General features: G+C 35.4%; 1 protein-coding gene across 1 annotated transcript; it reads right to left on the reverse strand.

Annotated features, from left to right (window-relative positions):
• Nucleotides 1-2,353: 2,353 nt before the first annotated feature.
• Nucleotides 2,354-5,516, reverse strand: LOC145059749 (uncharacterized). The gene is made up of 5 exons (XM_079007543.1): nt 5,437-5,516; nt 4,433-4,559; nt 3,961-4,015; nt 2,517-2,596; nt 2,354-2,428 (listed from the first exon to the last, which is right to left on the reverse strand). The coding sequence occupies exons 1-5, from the start codon at nt 5,514-5,516 to the stop codon at nt 2,354-2,356; spliced, it is 417 nt and encodes a 138-aa protein (XP_078863669.1).
• Nucleotides 5,517-22,765: the final 17,249 nt, after the last annotated feature.

The following is a 22,765-nucleotide window of genomic DNA, read 5'->3' on the forward strand; positions in this document are numbered from 1 at the left end:
TAAACCCCAATTGCATCTAAGTAATTGAATTAGGATTCTATGGAAGAAAGTGTGTGAATCTAAATTGTATGTAACTGAACCGGGAGTACTCTAGTTTTCTCATTGACATTTTTGTTTTAATTAATAAATTTCCAAGATTTTTATTTGATCATTCATTTAATCTTTTTCGTGACAATTGCCAATAATATATTTTTGCTGACTATTTTCACACAAAGTTTGACCACAAACTATTTGTGGATTCGACCCTTACTTACCCTAGCTATCTGGTGTATGTAAGGTTTATTTTTGACCGAGACAGCGACCTTGATCATCTGGATAAAGGGAATAGTTAAAGGTTGTTGGGAGTATAGGGCGTATATTAGAAAGTCTTTGCAGAATGGTTGTAGTAGAACTCCCGTTGGACCGTAAGCTTTTTTAAGGATTGACCATCAAGGTTAGCAACCGGTCATGAAGACTCGAATTAAAAAGTTCTTCGTTGGTTTCTCGGGTGTGTTGCCAGATGGGGGTACATGTAAGTTGTTAAGGATTAAAGGTAAATGTGGAGTTCTTAGAATTCTCATCTTTGCTTGTAGGAGTAGTGGTTTGAATGGTGTGTCAGGGAATCACGGGTTAGTTAGAGGCTCTTGGGTGTATCTAATGAATTTGAGGATTTATGGAAAATTCATGGTTTTTGTGTTTGGGTTCGTTTCTCGCATGGTTGGTAGTGATCATACTCATAGGAAAAGGGCGGATTTAATGAATGGGTAAATGCCAGTCGTAGAGTATGGGTTCCCGGTCTCGGGAAGCGTATTGATAAGAGTTGATTTAGTGTTATAGCCTTAAGGAAGTTCTCGGCATTTGTGGATCTCTCTCTAGACTTTCGGTCTTAGCCAGGAGGTTATGGGTTATGCCGAAATTTATGGTGTCTCTATGTTGGGGTTATCTAGCTAGCACTACTAGAAAAACAGCCTTTTACGACGCTCATTGTGCGTCGTAAAAGGCTCAGACGACGCGCAAATGCGCGTCAAGGAAGGCCCTGTCATAAAGAGAGACGACGCGCTTTTGCGCGTCGTCTATAGACGACGCGCATTTACGACGCACATTTACGACGCGCGTTTACGACACGCAATGCATATCAAGGAAGGCCTTGTCATAAAGGAAGACGACACGCATTCGCGTGTCATAAAATTACGACGCACGTGTTAATGACACGCAATGCGTATCAAGAAAGCCCCTGTCAAGAAAGGCCATGTCATAAATGAAGATGACACACATTTTTGCGTATCATAATTTTAAATGTTTAAAAAAATATTATTTATAGATTACTTATTTTCAAATTAAATTTGTATTTAATGTTTCATAATAGAAAATAAAATATCATATACAAAAAATAGAATCCATTGCATAAATTTAATGTCATACAAATAATTATTCCATGGAAAGATAAAACAAATCAATAGAAGTTTTAACAAAAATTTACAAACGAATTAGATAGAAAAAATACAATCCATTGCCCCTTTGCTTATGCAAGATCAACCTGCAAGTAGCTAACTAATCTATACAAATTCACCCTTGTTTCTAATCATTTTCTTAAATACTTTACAAACATAATTCATCCATAGTACCTGAACTATAGTTACAGCCTTGTTTCTTCTTCTTCTTCTGAACTCATCTCTTGCAACCATTTCTCTAAGCCTAGTCTGAATAGATACTACAACTCCTTGTCAATTATGTGAAAAATACAATAGGAGAGTGACCTATCTTCATATTAGCAAACAACTAACGAAGCAGGAATGAAAGAGAAGGCAATACTCACAACAATAGCTGCAGTGAATACATCTAGGTCCTACAAGATCATTGAAATCACTATTTAAATAGACACTACATATAAAGGTGTCATTATTCTGGTTGCATGTACTTAAAATATAAAGACTCCAACAATAAATAGATATGTTATGTTCCCTTGAGACACCTTTGAAGGGGATCCAAAATGTCATACCAATTTGGGATCTAAAATGCCAAGTTACAAACTGATAAACAAAGTCAACCAAGTTAAGATTAAGATGATGGGATCTAAAATGCCATACCAATTTGGGATTTAATTTGCCAAGTTACAAACTGATAAACAAAGTTAACCAAGTTAAGATTAGGATGATGGGATCTAAAATGCCATACCAATTTGGGAAAAGCATCCAGCGCCTGGATAACCGTAAAGGGTAGGAAGATAAAATAAGTTGTAAAAAAAAGAATAATAATGTAAATTCATAGGTAAAATGGTAAAAGGGTAAGAAAGTAAACTCACTTATAGAAGGGGATAAATTAGTACTTGTCCCAATTCCCACTGTAGAATTCCCAACTTCTTCATGTGCAGTTGCTAATTAGGTGATGTGTCAACTGAAATCCTATGTGGCATCAGTTCTTCTCCAGCCTCAACCGTATCGAACATTAACTGTCAATCCAACACACAACCATCAATAAAATAACATGTACAGATACAGATAAAGGTAAAGGGTTAACTAATATTCTTATAGAGTTACCTTCCAATCTTTGAAATCAAATCTGAAGAGGAAATGAGTGTAGGAAACCTCCTTAGAAGCAGCTGGAGCAATCCTTGGTGCTATAAGAAACAATATAAATAAGTAATTTATGAATTGATAGAAGAATGTTTTTGAAGAAACATTATTTGTTGAAAACTTACAAACTAAATGATCTCCTTTATCATTGACTTTTAATTCTGCACGACCATCTTCAACAAGATGTTTTATTCAGGAAGAGAAAGAGATTGGTGCTTACATTTTGCAGCATCCAAGAAAAATAAGACATGATTCCAAAGATCTAGGAAATATATATATGAAAAAAACATATAAATATTGATACACATGTCGCACTCCCACTAGATATTTCACAAGATTCTTGTAGACACTTGTTGCAGAACCAATCAAGGCATAAAAAACATGGATTATGAAAAAAGGAATATTATTATTTATTATTTTATTACCTTTCCATTTGTTGATTCCAAAGAAGGGCATATCTGTCACATATGGTACCACCTGAGTTTACCAAAGCATCAACTTCTGATTGCTTATTTCTTTCAGACCTTTCTCATTGTTGTCTGATTAATGTTTCTCTGAAATCTTGTGGCATGTAGCTTATAACTGCATCAATATCATCCAAATCATCAATTTCTTCTGGTGTAGACTATTTTTGAAGCTGCCAACAACAACAAAAACACAAAAACTAAAAGGTGAGATGGGATTCACAAATAAATAAATAAAAGAATTAGTATCTCACAGATTTTGGCCAATGAGAGCATAGAAGAAAGAAAAGAACATAAATAAAAAGACTATTATTTTATGAATTAAGATAAGAATCTTACTTCACACATTTGATGGAGTTCTGTGCTTTGTCTTCCAATATGTCTTGGCATCATAACATGAATTACAAGTTTTAAGAGTATTACCACACCCAAACCCTTTCCACCTAATGAAATATAAATTATATTATATATATATATATATTTCTATAAAGAAACTGCACAAAGTAGAAAACAATCTCCCTGGGACAAATTCCAATATCAATTGGCTCAGCCTAATTTTTAATCTTGATTGTTAACTGACATTCCATACACAATCAGATGTTGCCTTAAGTTGGAGTCGAGTACTTGGTGAGTTAAGCCAACCCCTTGGCTGAGGCTCACTCGTTGCTTCTTCATAACAGGTGAACCATGGTAAGAGTTTGGGTTTAAGGGCTCATGTTCATCGTGGCAGGGGCTGGGGCTAGGGCAGAGTTTTTGATGATGGATGGAGGAGGTGGAGTGATAGGGTTAGTTTGGTTTTTGGATTCCTGATATTTGTCGTCAGATAGGACTTCACTCAGCTTCTGTTTCTCTTTAATGATCTTCTTTAGGTACTTCCCTTGGGCTTCTATTCGTAATTGAAGCTGTCTTTGGACCTATACACTTTCATCATATATGTATGCTACTTTCATCATGCAGTCGCTTTTGCACCTCCATTTGCAGCTTCAGTGCTTCTGTAATCTGCATTCCAATGCACAAACATATTTCACAAAATAAATTTCTAATTTTATTAAATCATGTAAATATATATAATTTTATCATTATAAAAAAATGGGTTATAAGAAATGTATATCAACAATCCTTCAAGAATTGTCAATAATTCCGTTCCATCAGACAATACAAAACAAACAAGACTTACGATGATCCATCCAAGCTGGAAAACATGTCACTCGATTCTTTTTGGTCAAACACGTTTCCTTGCATTACCAATTTCACCAAAATAATCAATCAGCAGTCACAACATTTCTTTTTTTGGGCTGAATGCAATAAACAAATGGCACCCTACTTATATATATATATATATATATATATATATATATATATATATATATATATATATATATATCTTCAAATTTAGATTTCAGTATTTTGAATTACATAATAAAGATTAAAATACAGAATAACTTCATAAGAGGAATCAGGGAGGTACTTTGCCAGCCTATATTTCTGCAAGTGGCTCTTGACATGATATCTCCCACATGGTGAAAAATGAGCACCCATTTCACTGCAACAACATACAATAATACAAACATCAACCCCCACCAAGCTCCTTATTTTTCTTTTTTAATTTAAAAATAAATAAATAAAAAGGATACCTGCAAAGGACAACATGGGGTATTGTTAAGCAACATCATTCAGGATTGAGAGAGGCACATGGATTGTTTGAATCATGATACCAAATTCTTAGCTTTACAGTGCAAGGCAACTCAGCAGCAGTTGTGGCAGTAAGTGATGCAGACAGTTGAGACTATATTCAACCAAGCATAGGGACAGGCTGTCCTACTCCTACTCCTTTGTTTGCTATCGACTCATTCACTGCCACTGGACCACCATTTTGATCAAAAGAGGATTGTGGCCTTCTTGAATCGAGTCTTGTGGTTGAAGGAGAGGAGAAGAGAGGCAAGGGCATTAATGGTATTTCTGCTGCTAAACTTAAACGGTCTATGCCATGCATATTGCCCATATATACAGCAGGAGGGGATAATGCAGATAACCTAGAGATGTGTTCAGGAATATAAAAAATGATAAGGGGTGTACCTCAATCAAACACAAATTAAAATGATAAGGGGTGTACCTCTTAAGTTATGTGAACGCTTTACATTTGAACCCAACAGCAACAATTTTTCATCATAACCTCCATACATATCTTAATAGGATGTACCTCTTAAGCAACAATTTGTCATCATAACCTCCAGCAACAATTAGATAATAGCTTAATAGGGACAAGATTTAATCTGCTATATATCGGTGTTCAATGTCTTTATGATGACCATATATGGATGTAATCATGTAAATCACAGCTTTGAAAAAAAATAAGATGAAGTCCAGAAGACCAGAAGTTTGAAAAATAGAAGCTTAAGCAAGTAAATAAACTATCATACCTTAAACCACGATCTACAATACGCCCCGACTCAATAGCAGATTCTCCAGGACGACCTGAATCGAACGAAGGATCCGCCATAGGTGAGAACTCAGTGTAGATTGCAAGTGTCCCTTCATTAGGTCTGTCTCAATAAGGTTGTACTAGTTGTCCTGTGACAAATCCCATAACTCGAGTCTGTCCAAGCTAGATCTCTGATGAACCATCTTCTCTACAATATAAAAAGCTCATCGTTCGTCAACAAACTGTTTATTTTTAGCCAAGGGAATACGAAATCAAGTGATGAGTATGGGATTTCTTACCTTTTGAAGATGATAGATAGTTTTCTATAATCGAAAGGACGCCTACCGTCAACTCTAAGGTCAGATCGTAATGCAGACTCGATGAATTTCTTCTCATTCACCGACACTGTTACACTAGGGTTTATAAGGGAGAAGACTGATGAAGAAGTTGAAATCAATGAGAGACCGAAAGCATACATACCTACTTGCCTGTAGACGGAGTAGTTTTTTCTAGTTGTTGCAGACGCAGGTGGTGGTGGTTTTTTGTCTCTTCACTTTGAGTCGAGGAGAGGGTTTTGGGAGGGTTTGGACCCAAATCGATGTATATCTAAGCCTCCATGGTTGACTTACTGAAGATGGTGAAGCGGATCGGAGAAGATGGAGAAGGAGGGAGAGGGGAGAATCGATTGCGGAGAGCCGGAGATGAAAGAAGAAAGAAGGTAGAAAAGCGGGTTTTCAAAATTTTGGGGATTTCGTTTCCCCCGTATCTACTAAACACGCTTTTCTTTAAAATTATAAAATTATAAAGCGACACATATAGAGGGCACGCATTTTTAGATAAAGTGCCCTCCGTGTTTTTAATTTTTTTACATTAGACATTAATTTAAGGGCACGCAATAATGCGTGACCTAAATCCTTAAATTTTTTGAAGGGATGACTCTTTTTTAATGTCGCTCTCATTTGCGTAACATAAATCAATGAGTGTCGTGGTTTGCGCGTCGTTAAAGGGTCTTTTTCTTGTAGTGTAGGGCTCGTGGTTGGAGCCTCCTTGTTCATTGGACGGAGGGTTAAACAATAGAGGATGGTCAAGGGTCCTGAATCCAAACTAGATTCAGCAAGGTAATTCAGGATCATAAGGGTTTTGTTTGGTTCGGATCGTTTGGAATATCATATCATTTGTGTTCCAAGGTGGTTGTGTGTGCCTAAGAATCATTTGAGGTAGTGGATGTCCGATTTGTGTAAAAGTGGTTGTAGGTTCTCTGATAATGACAGATAGAAAGTAAAAGATGGTATGGGTAGGCAGTCGCGGGTTTGAGTTGACTCATAGTTCAAACCAGGTCCTGTGGAAGGACCATCTAAGTAACCCGAGGTGGAGATGTAGAAACACTTCCCTAGGCTAGTTACTGCAACAGATATCAAGGATGAAGTCTAATTCAAGTGGGGAGATTTGTAACATTTGGTTTTTAAGAACTTCAATTGTTGATTCTTATATTGAGGTGTATTGCGTTTTGGTCCCAAAGTTCAAGAATTATATGCAAAAAGGAACTTAATGGCATTTTGGTAAATTTTATCTTCAAAGTACGCCATGCGTACGTGGTGTACGTGAAGCATACTAGGGAATTTTGTAGTACGCTAGGTGTACACCATTGTACATTGGTCGTACTTCCTAAATGGGGAAACACTAATTTTTAGGGCTTGGCTTGTATTTAAGCATCCTTATGGCCCCATTTCCCTTCACCTCATCAGCTTCCACCCTCTTATTCGTGTTTGTAACCCTAGTTCACATTCTGAAGCCATTTCAAGCCTTAAAGTGTGTGTTTGTGTCCTTCAAAGAAGAAGGAAGGAAGCCAATATCATCTTTGGAGGGTGAAGCACCTTGGATTTGGTTTTACTCTTCAGTTGCAACCCCTCAAAGGTATAAATCTTGCGAGCTGGTCTCTTAATCATGCTGATTTACAAATAGGTGTTTACGTGATACTTATTTTGTCCCAAATTTCTTATCTTGATCATGTCATATTCTTAACGATTTGAGAGGTCCCAAGTCATAAAAATGAAGTCCCAATGATTAGTTTTTCTTCATCATCTTGTTGAAGGTCTTAATGGATTAAGACCTTGAGTTAAGCACTTCATGAGCATGTAAATTCATAAAGTTGGAGACTTTATTCCTCTAGAGTGTATTTGAGCATTAGATCTGAAATATGGATGTAAGTGCTTAAGCCATTATGCACTTATTGGGTTTTGAAGGATGCGAGTGTACGCCCCACTTACAAGGTCAACCGCCCCGATGGTGGTCAATTGCGAAGGGTTGGAGTACGCTCAGTGTACGTACGGAGTACTCCCCGCATACTTGAACTGGGTCAGCCCGAATGAGTTGACTCGGTTATGTTGACTCAGCTGGGTTGACTCAATTGACTTAGTGGGTTTGACTAGTTGACTTTGACCAAGTCTAACCAAGTTCGACTTTGAGGGTATTTTAGGTATTTTGGGATTTTGATGGATATTTGTGACTTAGATGGATAGGTGATTTGTTGGAGTTGAGACCTCATCAGCTATGGATCAGATCGAGTGGTGAGTTTTCCTCACTGTACTTTTGGTTCGAAGGCACCAAGGACGACCCATTGGATTGTTATCCTGGTTTATCGTATGTTGGTATGTTGTAGTGATCGATTAGATCTATATCCTGGTATATAGGATGATGTTATGCTTAATGATCTATAAGATCTACCTGTTTTTCTGCTGACTGGTTATAGGTTATCGGTTGCATATGTCGACGTAGTGTAGTTGGGTTGAGAGTATATTGTTTTGTGCTGCCAGTCAACAAAACCGGTAATGTTTTTATCGATATGTAGTTAAGTTATGGTATGTGTGGAAATGTGTTTGGTTATTGGGTTGAGGCATGTCAAACCTCACTAAAGTGGAAACACGAGGCATGGCGGTACAAAGGGTCTTATAGCAAAAGTTTAAAGACAACACCAACCATAGTATTAAAAATTATTACAAATTTACAATGAATTTGAACAACTTTTTAAAAGAAATTACAATGTATTTAAAATTCAACACATGCAAATGCTCCTACAAGTGTTGTGTCTCTACATGCCTCTTACTAGATTATTCCTGAAAGAGCATGTAAAACGAGCGTCAACTATAAAAACAGTTGGTGAGTACTCAAAGATTAAAAATAATATTGGTTTCAAGAATCGAAAAAAAGTTTTAATAAAAGTTTCTAAAACAAGTACATAAGTTTTCAGTAATAAAGGTTTGTTGCTATAATGAGAAACTAAGCTCGTTGCTATAATAAGCATAAAAGTTTCATTGGTAAAATAACTATACAAGTTTCATTGCTAAAATAAGTATACAAGTGTCGTTGCTAACATGAGAATACAAGTTTTGTATGTGCATAAAGATTCCATTCATGAATTCCCAACCCAAGCCTAATGACCGAATCGTGCCCTATTGACTATTATGTGTATCGCAAACATAGAGAATAAAATGGTAACATGCACTCGAGCGAATCGTGCGAGTGAGGAGTTGTCTACCTTCTAATAGCGTTGTCCATAATAACCATAGGCTCAAAAGAGTTAATGAGTTGTGTTGAATGATTCTAGTGACTTAACCGCCATACAATCCTCATGAATTAAAGTAACATACACATTCATACAAAATATAGCAACCAAGTTTCATACGAGTCAAAATAAATACAACGAACATAAATAGTTTAGGACATGCTTTTCCACCCCAAAACGTTTAAAAAAACCGAAAATATGGGGATTTGAGAATACTCAAAATACATTGAGATGATGCAAATGGTGCCTTGAACTACGTTCCACTTGTACCACTACCGATTCCTACAATACTGGTATTCGCTAGTGAGTCTCTAATCGAAATCTAACACTAGTATACTTACTACTACAATAGAATTATGCCAATATTGTGTCGAATTTTAATATTAATAAGTTACAAACATTTTTCTGAAATGGTGAGCTTTTATAACTCATGTGATTAAGACAATTTCGGATATTAATTTCCAGATTTTTGTAATATTAATTGAGGGTATTTCAACACATTTAAATGTGTTTTAAGCTCCTAAAAATCCAAAATATTATCAAACAGTTTCCAAAAATTCGCAAACTTTGTATTTTCATTCTAAACACAGTAGAGGTCTTCTAGAAAATTTTCCTTGAATTTTTTGTGTGATTAACTATTTTTCCCAATTTTTAAGCCTTCATAACAATATAAATTCGTGAAAAATAGTATCCAAATGGTAAAAATTCCCAAACTTTTTAAAATACTACCATTGAACATACTTAATCTGTGAAAAATATCAAAATGGGTTTCTCAATAGTTTAACCCTATTTTATAATTTTTGTGCATTTATTCTAACCAAATTGGAAATAAATAGAACACAGTTTCCAAAATTGCCCAAAATTTTTGTAACATTTTTAATATACATATAGAAGCGGTGAAAAATATGTAAGATATTCTTCAATTAGATTTGCTATTTTTCTTTGTTTTATTCTCTTGAATAATCATTAATTGGTGAATAATTATCAAAAAGTTAAAGTAAATTACCAGAATTTTTGTAAACTTCATTTACAGTGTAAATAATCTGAGAAAAATACCAAAGGTGGTTTCTATCAACTGGAATCCGATTTTGTGGATAGTATACTGAATAGAAAAATCATCCAAATTTTTATTTAGAGTTCTAATATATTATAAGGTCTTCTCGTAAATTTTCATGAATTTTGGATGAGTAGAACTATTTTTCCTATTTTTAGTCTATTATAAATACAAAAATCAGGGACAAATATGTGACATCCCCATTTTCACGGCCAGAAAAGACCGATTTTGTTTATGCTTTGTTTAAAAATCAAAGTAATATTTTAAATAAAAGTGTTGTGGAATTTGTCCCAAAACAATATATGATAAAGATTTATCAAAAGCATTTCCGTAGAAATGTATTTCATTAAAAAGACTCGGGATGTCATGTTCGATACAGATCATAAGCATAAACAATACAATATAGGCCTTACTACATTATTCCGTATTTACAGGCCTAAAATCCATTAATCTCTCATCCCAAGGCATCACATCTATGCTCATGCGCCACTACCTGTAATACAAGAAACGGAGTGGGTCAGGCTTGGGAGCCTGGTGAGAACATAGGGTTTTCAACCCACAATAAATAAGTTTATTAACTTTATCAAACCAAACAAACCCGATTACCTATTCCCGTTATCCTCACTTTACGTCCCTAAGACATCTAACACAAGGGACCTAGTCTAAGGACTATCATCGGGATGAACACTACTGCTAAGGGGATTCCTCAGCAATAAACGTCCTTAAGGCAACCATGTGGGGGATGGAGTACATCTGGTGAGCACACAGTTCAAATAAACACACAGTTCAAATAAACACCTATAGGTTGCGAGCCTGCTAGTGTTCCATTGGACTGTCTAGAATAGTCCGTGGTCGTCATCTATACTCCGCTAAATGACTAGATCATCAATAACATCTATAACGAGGCCTCTCATTATTTCATTTGATCACACAACAACTAATACATCTACCCATGTTTTACCCCAACATTTTCGTAGATATAAAATACATATACAGTTTAAATCATTGAAAACATGTATAAAAATGTTCATCCAGCATAAATAGCAAGTATTCAGGTAATATGCACACATAACACATAATTTATATAAAATACTTCATATCTATGTGTAAGCTGAAAGTAACTATGCACTCACCTGAAAAGATGGTGACTCAGCACTCGGACAGCGCTTCGATACTCTCAAAACAATTTTCCTTCAATAAAACCTAGTACCAATACCACTAGGGTTTAGTCTAACGATAATCGCGACTAATTAATAGTCTAGCTATTATTACTATTATATAAGCTTTAAACAATACTCATATAACCCATAATAATAGCCCAAGTATTTATTATAAGTTCCTAATAACGTTACTATAATTAAATAAAAGCTATATTAAAAATAGCGTAGGCGTAGCTTACTTACAGCGGGTTTTTCTCAAAACCAGGCACCGCTGGAGCAGCGTTCCCGAGCCGAAAGGGTCTTCTTTTCAGAACTTTCGGGACTTCGGGGCTTCCGTCTCGTGCTAAGGAGGTTCCCTAGGCTTCTCGGGGTGTTTCGGGGGGGGGGGGGGGTTCGGGGCTAGAGAGAAGTTCTAGAGAGAGAGAGAGAGAGAGAAGTGAGGGGAGCTGTGAGGAATGAATGGAGGCCTCACCACTTATTTATAGGGGCTGGAGGAAGTTCACGTCTTGAATTTTTAATATTCACGTCGTGAGCCAGGCTGGCTACAGCCAGGCGCAGCCTGGTGCTGACACGTGGCATCGCACACAAGGTGAAAATCAGCCGATTTTCAAAAATTCATAACTTTCGCATACGAACTCTGTTTTCGACGTTCTTTATATCCATACGTAGGTAAAAACAAGATCTCCAACTTTTATTTAGACTCCGTCGGCTAATTCTCGACCGATCTCAAATTTAACAGTAGGAGGCGTTTAGACTGTTAAATGACCGCGAAGAATTCGTAACTTCTTCATACGGACTCCGTTTTCGTCCAACTTTTTACCGTTGAGTTCCTATTAATGAGATCTTCAACTCTCATTTAGGTCGCGTAAGCCAAAAACCGCTCGAACTAAAATTCGAGTTTCGGGCCGGCACTACTAAGCCGAATCTTAGAAAAATCATAACTTCTTCATACGAAGTCAGATTTGGGCGTTCTTTTTATGGATTTTCTCGGTTTAACATATTCTATGAATTTCGTTTAGGTTGCTAAGGCTAAATCTCGCTCTATCGTAAATTCACTATTTACGCTTCCCGGTGTCGTGCCGGTTTTGCCGTAAAACTTCGACGGGCCATAACTCCTTCGTTATAACTCGGATTTCGGCGTTCTTTATATGTACAGAAACCTTGAGACATATTGTATAACTTGGTTAAGACTATTTACTATAAATAATCTTTTGCCAAAAATTCATTTTCGACACTTATTGCCACTAAATTGACTAGCCCGGATCTACGGGCGTTACAAAATAGGAATACATTATGAAAAATTCTGAAAATATTTTTCTGAGTCTTACACACAGGGTAGGAGCTGCGAAAATTATTAGATACCCTTTTCACATTCTCTAAAGTGGTTTTATGATTTATTGGGGCTAAACAAAAAGAAAATTCAAAAGCACAATAAACAGTAACAAAAATTGATGGAACTTAATGAGAGATCATTATTTACCGTAGCGGTCATCTAAGAATTTATCTAGGGTTATAAACCTCAGAAAGTATTTTATATGATTTATTGCCTTATTTTATTGAGATCGTTATAATAATTCAAGAAAAATGAATTATTTTCTAAAAATTTACAGCTCATCTTATTTTATTAGTGGGATTCTTGAAAAAATTAGATTTGATCAGAAAAGAGTTTTAGGTATTTATTCGAGAGTAAATCCTTTATGAATATATTTGAAAGCTTATAACAACAAACTTTGATCATCTAGCAGCTAAGCTTGAAGATTATCACATGCATGTTGGTTTGAAGACCATTCATGAGTTTGAAATGTTCAAAATTCGTTTTTTGAAAGAAAAATTTGGATGCATGTGGTGTTTTTCCACCAAAACATGTAGAAAGTGCATTTCCTTGATTTTGACTTAGGTTTAGGTCATGGGACTTCACCATCTACAACATGCATATTGTTTTTTGATGAAATCCTACCACCATCATCATCAAAACCGTAAGTAGGTGCAAGTGTTCATGATTTTACAATAGAATGGAGTAGAAGATGGAGAAAATCCATAAAAAACAAGTAAAATTTGAAGGAATTGAAAGGATATCGTGTTCTACCTTAATGAACACCACTAGATGGTGAAGATTTTGAGTTTAAGGTGTGTTCTTGGACTCATTTTCTGGTATTTTCATGGTTCATAGTGAGAGGAAGAGAGAAAATGTGTGCGAGAGTGTGAGAGAGAGAGAGAGAGAGAGAAGTGAAGGAGATGGAGTGTGAGAGAGAGAATAAATGATTATGTGTTTTGGGAAGAGGGGAAGTGTCTTGGGAAGAGGGTGGACGGTTTTGAGGGTATTATTCCCTCCTTCTCTTTTAATTTTTATAAAAAATTCAATTATTTAATAAAAATATCATACTTTTTATAAAATATACACCCTAACCAAGTTTTTGCTCATGAAGCATTGATTTTTGACTTATAAATTAAGAGTAATTGTTAGTGACTAAATTTTCTATTTCTCGTTGGTTATATTTTACTAATTTGATTTATTTTACATTGATATTATAAAGTCCATACCAAATTTTAAGGATTTTTAGGTTTAGAGTTTATAAATTTGAGTTTTTAGGGTCTTGAGATTTAATAAATATTTAGATATCAAAATAAACTGAATTATTTGAGATTTCAATTTATGTTAGAGTTTCATAAGTCTTTTCTAGTTAAAAATAATGTTTGTAATTTATTTTTATCGATTTATTAGCATTCTATTTAGTGGTTTCGAGATTCAAGCGAAATTGAGGAATCGAGTGTACTAGTCCTAGTCTTCAACTTTGACTTACGTTTCTATGAGACTTTGACCTAATTTCTACCACTAGGTCAAGTGCATGATGTGTCTAAATGATTCATGCAAAGATTTTCAAGTCAAAGAATGACCCGAATATGGATAGTCATTACAGTTAAGTAGTTGTAGAATTCACATACCAATGTGAAATCTAAGTACACTATCCTTCGATTCTACTTGTTTCCAAGTTTCTAGTAGGTTATAACGTAGCGTCTAGTTACTAAGTCTAGTATGTGTCGTACCTATATGTGCAACTAATTTTAGTAAAATCTAGAACCGACTTGAATTTTGATGGTTGTCACAAGGCGGGCCAGCTAGGACTGAAGGCCAAGTGACCCATGGTGTCCCGGTTAGACTGCAGGCCGATGAGGCATACCAGTTAGGCCAAAGGCCCGGAGAACATTCTAGATAGGCTGAAGGCCCAGTTAGGCGTACCAGTTATGCTAAACTTTCTGTGAGCATAGCCGATAAACTGTAGACCAATGGGGTGTTCCTGTCATACTGAAGGCTCTGTAAGCGTAGCATATAGACTATAGACTGATAGGGCGTTCTAGTCAGGATGAAGGCTTTGTATGCATGCTATTTGTTATTATGTTGATGTGGTGGTATTTGGTGGAACACTAAGCTTTGTGCTTACATTTTTTGTTTATGGTTTCAGGTACTTCAGTGGACCATAGCAAGGCGAAGGCATGACCGTACACATCCTTAGTTTTCAACTGATTTGATCTTGGGAGACTCTGATTTTAAATAATGTTTTGAAAACAATGTTTTTGTAACACTTCTATTAGAAAAAGGATTGTTTTGAAAAGTTTTAAATTTGTTGAATTTTTGGGATGTTACAGTTCTTAAAGGTAAGACTCGTGTAATTGAAGAAATCTTTGATTTGACTTTTGATGACAATCTTTTTCAGAACATAGAGCCAAATCATGTTACAACACATTTATTGGAGTCAGATGCTCCACCTCCTAGGTCTCTTAATCCTCACGTCATCTAGGAAATCGATTTTGAATATTTGTTCAGACCTATAGAAATAGCTCTTGACTCGAAATCTCAATCATGTTCATTTTCACTACCAAATCGTTCTTTTTCTGAGAACATATATAATATGAACCCAACTTTTACTACATTTCATTAAGAAGTATTCCCATGTCGGGTTGAGGTGGAAAATTTCTCTACTTCTATGCCTCAAGGGCAGGGAAGTAATCCAACCCTCGAATCAAATGTTGATAGTTTTCAAGATGCATTAGAACCCTTTGAATAAATTGATCATGTTCCAAACACCAATGAGGATGATGCTAATTTTTTTGACTTTCTGAATGAAGAAGATAAAAATATATCTGGTTCAAAAGTTCAGGGGGAGTATAATCCTCAAATTCAAACTATCCAGGGTGAGCAACACAACCCCATTGTTGACGTAAGATCATCTGCTACACAAGAACTTTCAAGATTACCTATAAAGACAAAGGATATAATAGATTTTATAGGTTATAACCCAAAGCATAAGGCGGAATAAATTAACCATTAAGTTCACATGCAACCTATTTGAATCTAAGTTTTCTATATTGATAGAAATAATATACGAACATCAAGAACCCTAAGGAGTCCTTACTATTATCGAAAATAACAAGGGATCAGGGTTTACATATCTTTTGATTATTATCGAAAATAATCAAAGCAATTCCATTCTTCAAATGTCTAGGGAAGTAAGCACTAGAAATCCAATGCCTTACATGGTTTGTACCCAAACCCTAACAATTATAACGCTTGAGGAGGGAGGAGGAGAGAGGAAAAAATTCAGCTGTGGTTTCGTAGACGAAGTGGTACACCAAAATAGGATCCAAGGGGTCCAAGATATAGCTTATACACGGAGCCTTGGAAATCCTAATTTGAATATTACATTAATATTTCAAATTTGGTAATTATCTAACTCCTTAATTATCTTTAAGGATTAATCTAAAACTCTTAAAAAAATTCCCAAAACCGTCCATGACCCATGGAAGGTTCTGGAACCTCTCTTGTTTAACTATTGAACAATTACAGCTGACGTCCCTACACTTTTAATTAATCTAATTAATCCTAAAACTAATTTCATTTAATATATGATTAATTATTAGCTAAATAGTACTACTTCTAATTATTATATTAATCTCATAATATATTAACAAATTCTTTATTGCTATTTATTAACCATATAATAAATCAATAAATCAACCTCTCTCTCTCTCTCTAAAAGTTATTCTAGTTAATTACTAGTTCTGAGGGAAAACCAAAAAAGACTTTACTTTTATTTGCATTTTTGTACCAGTTTATTTATGTTCTTAGACACCTTAATCCAATAGTCTCCCCCTTGGGCAAGTTTATAACTACAATTGCAAGTATAACGAAACATCAAAGAGTGCTTTCCTAAATCACTGTCGAACTCTACTCGAATCAGAAAATGACCCTAAGATAAGTGATCAAATATTCCTTTGTACTTCAAGATATCATATGGCATAAGACATGGATTACAATCATTCTTATTGTCCAAAATTATGTTTTCGTATTTCCTGATTTGAAATGGCATCATTAGGCTACTAATTGAATACATCAATTCAGTCTTGACTGGGCCCAACACTATAATGTCAACACCAAATCTCCAAGGGGGCTAAAGATATTGTTTTATCTATTAGGAAAAAGGAACGAATAAACTTCAAGTTATATACTTGTGTCTTTTACTTACCAAATCATACATAACACTACATTTTATAACACAATGTTACTGATCCGTTTTCATAATACCAGTGTACATCTGATTTGTACATTAATACTTATATATCTCTGTTTGAAGAATAAAACATAGGGTTTTTGGCATGAAACCCCTACGAACTTTTGCTTTTGTCCTTAATTGGTCACCAAACTTATTTTGACACTCTGAGGTCATTAAGTACCTTAATAATGTTTTAAAAGGTTAATATGTTAATTCTTTAGAGGCTGTCGTTATAATGAACGGATGTGGACAATGGTCCTTCCATCTCAGTAATTCCAAATGATATCTTGAATTAAAATGATAATGGTCTTTGGTTTCCCTCATATTTAAGTAGACCAACACACACACACTCTCTTGATCGTTTTCAACTAGGGTTTTTGTTCTTGGATTTCAGCTCACGAAGACGTAGCATTTACATGAAGACCATTTGTCTAAGCTTAGCCATTTGTCTTCAATTTGAGTTTCATTTTAGAAGAAAATCATGAAGTTAGTCAGTTTGAACTTTAATGGTGTTTTGAGAGAACATCCATGTGCTTATGTTGGAGGCGATCATTGTTTATTTACTGATGTTGATTTTGTTGGGATGGATGTTTTTGAGTGTGTGGAATTTGTAGAAAGGTTCACTAGAGAAGCAATTGAGAACCTTTACTATTGCCTTCGTACTCACCCTTTGGCAAATGGAATTTGGTCCATATGAAATGAAATGGGGTATGTTAATTTTCTTGATACAACTTACGATGCATAAGAACTCCTAATTTCTATTAGCATGGACCTTATTGGGGATGGTTTGGAGAATTGGTTTGACACGGTTAGTGGTGCGACTGGTAATGTTATACAGGGAGAGGATAATCAGTAAAAAGAACCATCAGAAACAACCCATGTGTTTGAAGGAACTGGTTTGGAAGATGAAATAATTCCGGAGCATTTTAATGTACAACTAACAAGATTTCTGATGATGAATTCCTTAACAAGTTGTGTTCAGATTCAGTAGATTGTGAGTAGGAAGACATTGAGGACAATTTGGTCAACCCTATTTTCAATGTTCACTTACATTGGAAGCAGCAACACCTAGTTCTAGGTATCACATTTGAGAGCCCTGAATAGCTTAAGAGCATGTTATGTACTTATGTTGTCCATAATGGCTATCAACTTTCTTTTGAAAAAATGAAAAAGGAAGACTTCTATTCAATTATTGTAAAGGTGGAAGCACCTTTAGATTGTTGGCATCCTAAATGAGTGAAGAACACTCATTTTAAGATTAAGTCATTGAATAGTGAGCATCAACGTTCCAGGAACTACAAGTTAGGTTCCATTGTCAACTACAAGTGGCTTGGTTCACATTATACCAAGGATAGCCTATATAGAGAAAAACTTACTATAAGACAACTTTAACTATAAGTTATCAAAAAATTTAGGATTCATGTAAGTTTATGGCAATATAGGAGGGCTAAGAAGCATGCATTGGCAATTGTTGAATGTAATATTGGTGAGCATTATGCAAAGTTGTGGTCCTATGGTGAGGAGATAAAAAGGAAAAATCCTAGTTCTACTGTGAAAATGGGTGTATTACCAATGCCTAATGGGAAAACTGTTTCAGTAAATTTTATGTGTGTGTTTTGAAGGTTTGAATAGAGGTTGGATTGAAGGGTGTAGAAGGGTGACTGGAATTGATGGATGTTTCTTAAAGGGGATATGTTGTGGTGAACTATTATGTGTTATGGGAAGGCATGCATATAATCATATTTACCTAATTGCTTGGGTAGTTATTGTGTCGACAAAAAGGAAAACTAGAAATGGTTTCTTGAATTACTAATTGATGACCTTAAATTAGATGTAGGGAAAGGACTTACCTTGATTTCAGATCAACATAAGGTATGCATTAACTTAAGATTACCATTATTTAATTTGTTCTTATGTAATTTTCGGTTTCCTAACTTTGTTCATAAAACAAGGTCTATTGCAGTGTGTTAAGGATGTGATACCGTAAGATAAGCATAAACAATGTGCAAGGCACGTTGCCAAAAATTTCAAAAAAAAGGTATCCTGGGACCCACTTTGAGAACCTCTTTGGTAATAACTACGAAGAGCTCTAAAAAGAATGGATTTTAACGATGAACTACACAAACGGTCAAATAAACAACAAAAGCACTTTAAATATCAATGTTAGTGAAAGATACAGATATAATGATTGTCATGAAACTATAAACTACCATTGATGAAGCGCAATTGAAGAAATGTATAGCAGGGGTTTTTCCATTCCAAGACTCACATAGCTTCATAGGAGGTTTACCTATACAGTTTCAAGGCTCGTCGGGCACAAGATCATCAACGATTTCAACAACTTCTCAATGGGATGTGCTGGATGAAGACATAGGAGCTAAAGTTTAAACGTTAAGATCGTAAAATTGGAAGTTCATGACTTCCATTTTCAAGACACCCCTCTCTTAAATAGGGGTGAGGCGTCGTCCAAGGTAGCAACACTTGCCTATGTGGCATTAGATTTTATCTAGCTAGCTTTTATGTAAATGGAACATGTAATGATATGTAAAAAATTACCATTTTACAACATTATTAAAGTACTTATATAACCTCAGAGGGTTCAAAAAAAGTTTGAAGACCAATTAAAGACAAAAGAGAAAGTTCGTAGGGTTTTCATGACAATAACCCTAAATGATATTATCACCTTAGAATTACTTGTGATATAATCCATGAAGTAATCCTATAAGTGTGGGTTTATCCAATACTCAAAATGTCAATTTATAAGTACTCATGAATATTGTAGCAACCCATTGTAATGTATAATCTCCATATACAATCTACAATATATTCATGACAATCTTAATTCACTACTTACTTCTAAAAGTATAAGCGAGTATGAAATTTCGAATATTCAAATCATTTAAGAAGTAAAACATGAAAAGTGAAACACAAGAATAAATAATTGAAAAAGGCACTACAATACTCATAAATAGTTCTCTATTGTTGGGTCAAAAATGTGGTTTATACTTTTCTTTTCTAGGAAATTGTATTTATATGTAATATCTTATGTGTTTACGGTCAAGTTTACGGCCATGGGGGTGTTTACGGCCATAAACAGGTTTACGTCCGTAAACCCTGTTTACGGCCCATGTCAACCCGGCCCATATTCTCATGTATATATATATATATATATATATATATATATATATATATATATATATATATATATATATATATATATATATATATATATATATAGGGGTGAGGGGTGTGAGGAAATGGGTGATGAACACTAGAGGAGCTTAAGAGTGCATTTGGAGGTGTTCTAAAGAGAGAGAGAGAGAGAGAACAAGTGTGTGTTATTGTGTGTGAATCTTGTATCCGGATCTTCATTCTAATCATATCATACATAGATTCATCATCATCTTCTTCTTCTCCTTCTCTTCTATTTGATCTGACATCATCCGTTTGATTGGGATTTCGCACCATCAAACGGATCTGATTGATACACAAGCAAATTAGGGACTTTACAATTGGTATCAGAGCTTGGTTGTATCAATCAATTTTTTCAGATCTGGAGCTGATTTGATCTTATTTTGGAAAGATTCTTGCGTTTTTGGATAGATCTCGAAAAATTAAGGGGGGTTTGTTCTTCGCGTTTTTCCTAAAAACGAGTTTTTGATCGAGTTTTGGAGCAAAAAAGGTGAAAAAACGCTATTTTTCGTCAAGAACAACGATTTTTGGAGAGTTTACGGTGTTTGAAGGGTTTACTGGCCGGAGTTTACAACCGGAAACGTGTTCACGGCCGGAGTTTACGGCCTGAAACAGGTCGCCGGAGTTTACGGCCAGAAACTGGTCGCCGGAGTTTACGGCCTCGGCTCGGCTTGGATCGCGGCTTGAAGAACGTCTCGGCTCGGCTCGGCAGTGGACTATAGCAGCGCGCTTCATAAAAAAAATATAGGAGACGTTAGTGCCAGGGCTCGAACTCAAGACCTTCGGTGCAGCAAACTCGCGCCTTACCAAGTCGGCTAGCAAGCCTTTTGTGTGATCCCTTCGAATCTTTAAACTTAACATCTCATTCTCGCTTTCAAATTTCGCAATTTGTCATTTTTAGCCCAAAAATCAATTTCTTTTATTTCTAAGCTCCATTTTCATCCAAAAAAAATTAATTTTTAATTTTTGAATTTTATTTTTGACTTTTTACTTAAAATTTTGACTTTGACATTTAAAGTTTGACCTTTGACTTTAAACTTTGACTTTCTCGTTTGACTTTTAAATTTTCAAATTTAGATTTTCTGTTTGACTTTTCAAGTTTGACTTTTGAGTTTGACATTTTAAATTTGACTTTTGAAGTTTTTAGTCAAAAGGCATTTTTAAATTTGACTTCTAGTTGTGCTTTTAATAGTTTTTGAAGTTTACGAGGAAATTGAAAACATGAAAGAGAGTCGTCAGGAGATTTTAAGACAAAATTTCAACATTTTCGATTATATCCCTGGAGAAAACCTGGAAGCTTAGTTGCAGCGATTTACCACACTCACTACTGAGATGAATATAGCTGGGATCTTCGTGTCCAAATATGAGATAAACAAAAAGCTATTGAATTCACTTCCGAAATCGTGGGATATGAACGTGGCTATCATCAAGAAGACAAAAGATCTCAATCATCTTAGTCTTGCTGATGTAATTGTAGAACTTGATGCTTTGAAGTGTAGAAAAACAATGAGTTCTGAAAACATTCCAGTCACTGAAGTTACATGTACTCCAGCTTGTGAGGCTACGATTAAATTTCTTCGGGAACAAATTGATTTATATAAAAGAGAAGTTGAGGACCTGAGATATGAAGGATATCAACTCAGGAAAGGACAGAAACCCCTGAAGGCTGAATTAGAAACAAAAATAAAGGATTTTAGAAGAATTTAGGCAGAGTACAGTGAGAAATGTGAACTGTACAATTATGTTAAAAGGCAAAATGATGCACTGACTGCTGAGCTTGATACATTAAAGAAAAGATTTGATTCTGCAAACTTCGCTTTTCAAAAATTTGATGGATCAAGCGAGGTAGTTGCCAACATGATCGATCATTGCATGGATTTTAAATGAAATCAGTCAAAGGGTTTAGGATATGATAGTGTACCTCCTCCTTATAATCATACATATTTGTATCAACCCCTATCTAAGGAGGAAATTACCAACGAACCATTTATGGTTTATGGCAAGCCATATGGTTTCGTTTCAAGCGGATTTATTAATGTTGAAAGTACTAACATTTCTACCTCCCCTGCAGATCAACCCTTAGACCAGGCAAAGCATGGAGTCGGAGGACCTGTTGATGTTTTTGTTTCCTATGAACAACCTTCTATTTCTGATGATAAAGTTGATGATACATCTTGTGATGCCTTTGATGCTTTTGCATCGGATCATGTTGAGTTAATTTTTTTTGACATATTTGATTATTTGTTTGAAAATACTGATGTTCCTGTTTCTAGCACATCTACTTCATATGTAGGTAATGTAGCAGAAGATGAGAACATGGAGAACACCACTGAACAAACCAACATCTCCTTGAGCTTTGAATCTGTTGCTTCGAACTCATCTGCTTCTGATCAACCTGTTGTTGAGAAATACAGGCCACCAATTCCAACGCAACAGAGTTCTTGTTGCAATTCTGCTTGTGGGAACAATAAGAAACAAGGAAAAGATACGCCACCAGTGGCAGGAAGAGACAACTTCACAGTGAAGAAAAAGACATGTTTTCACTGTGGAACACCTGGACACATTGCCAGAAACTGTCCTAATCGTGCATACGTTCCTTACTATGCACAAGGATGGCAGAATGCACCAAGAGAGAGATACTCCAAAAGAAACCCCTCAAGGTCACGATCAGACATTGGTGACTGGAACGCGCAGAAGGCCAAAAATCAAACCCAAAAGGCCAAGAATCAAAATCCCAAAGTCAAGAAGGGAATGTCGGCCAAGAAGCCAAATCAAAGAGATGCTCCCGTGAAGCCAAAATCAAAGTCATC

This window comes from Lactuca serriola, chromosome 6 (assembly GCF_051521515.1).
Source record: "Lactuca serriola cultivar US96UC23 chromosome 6, Lser_US96UC23_V15, whole genome shotgun sequence".
Lineage (NCBI taxonomy): Eukaryota > Viridiplantae > Streptophyta > Magnoliopsida > Asterales > Asteraceae > Lactuca > Lactuca serriola.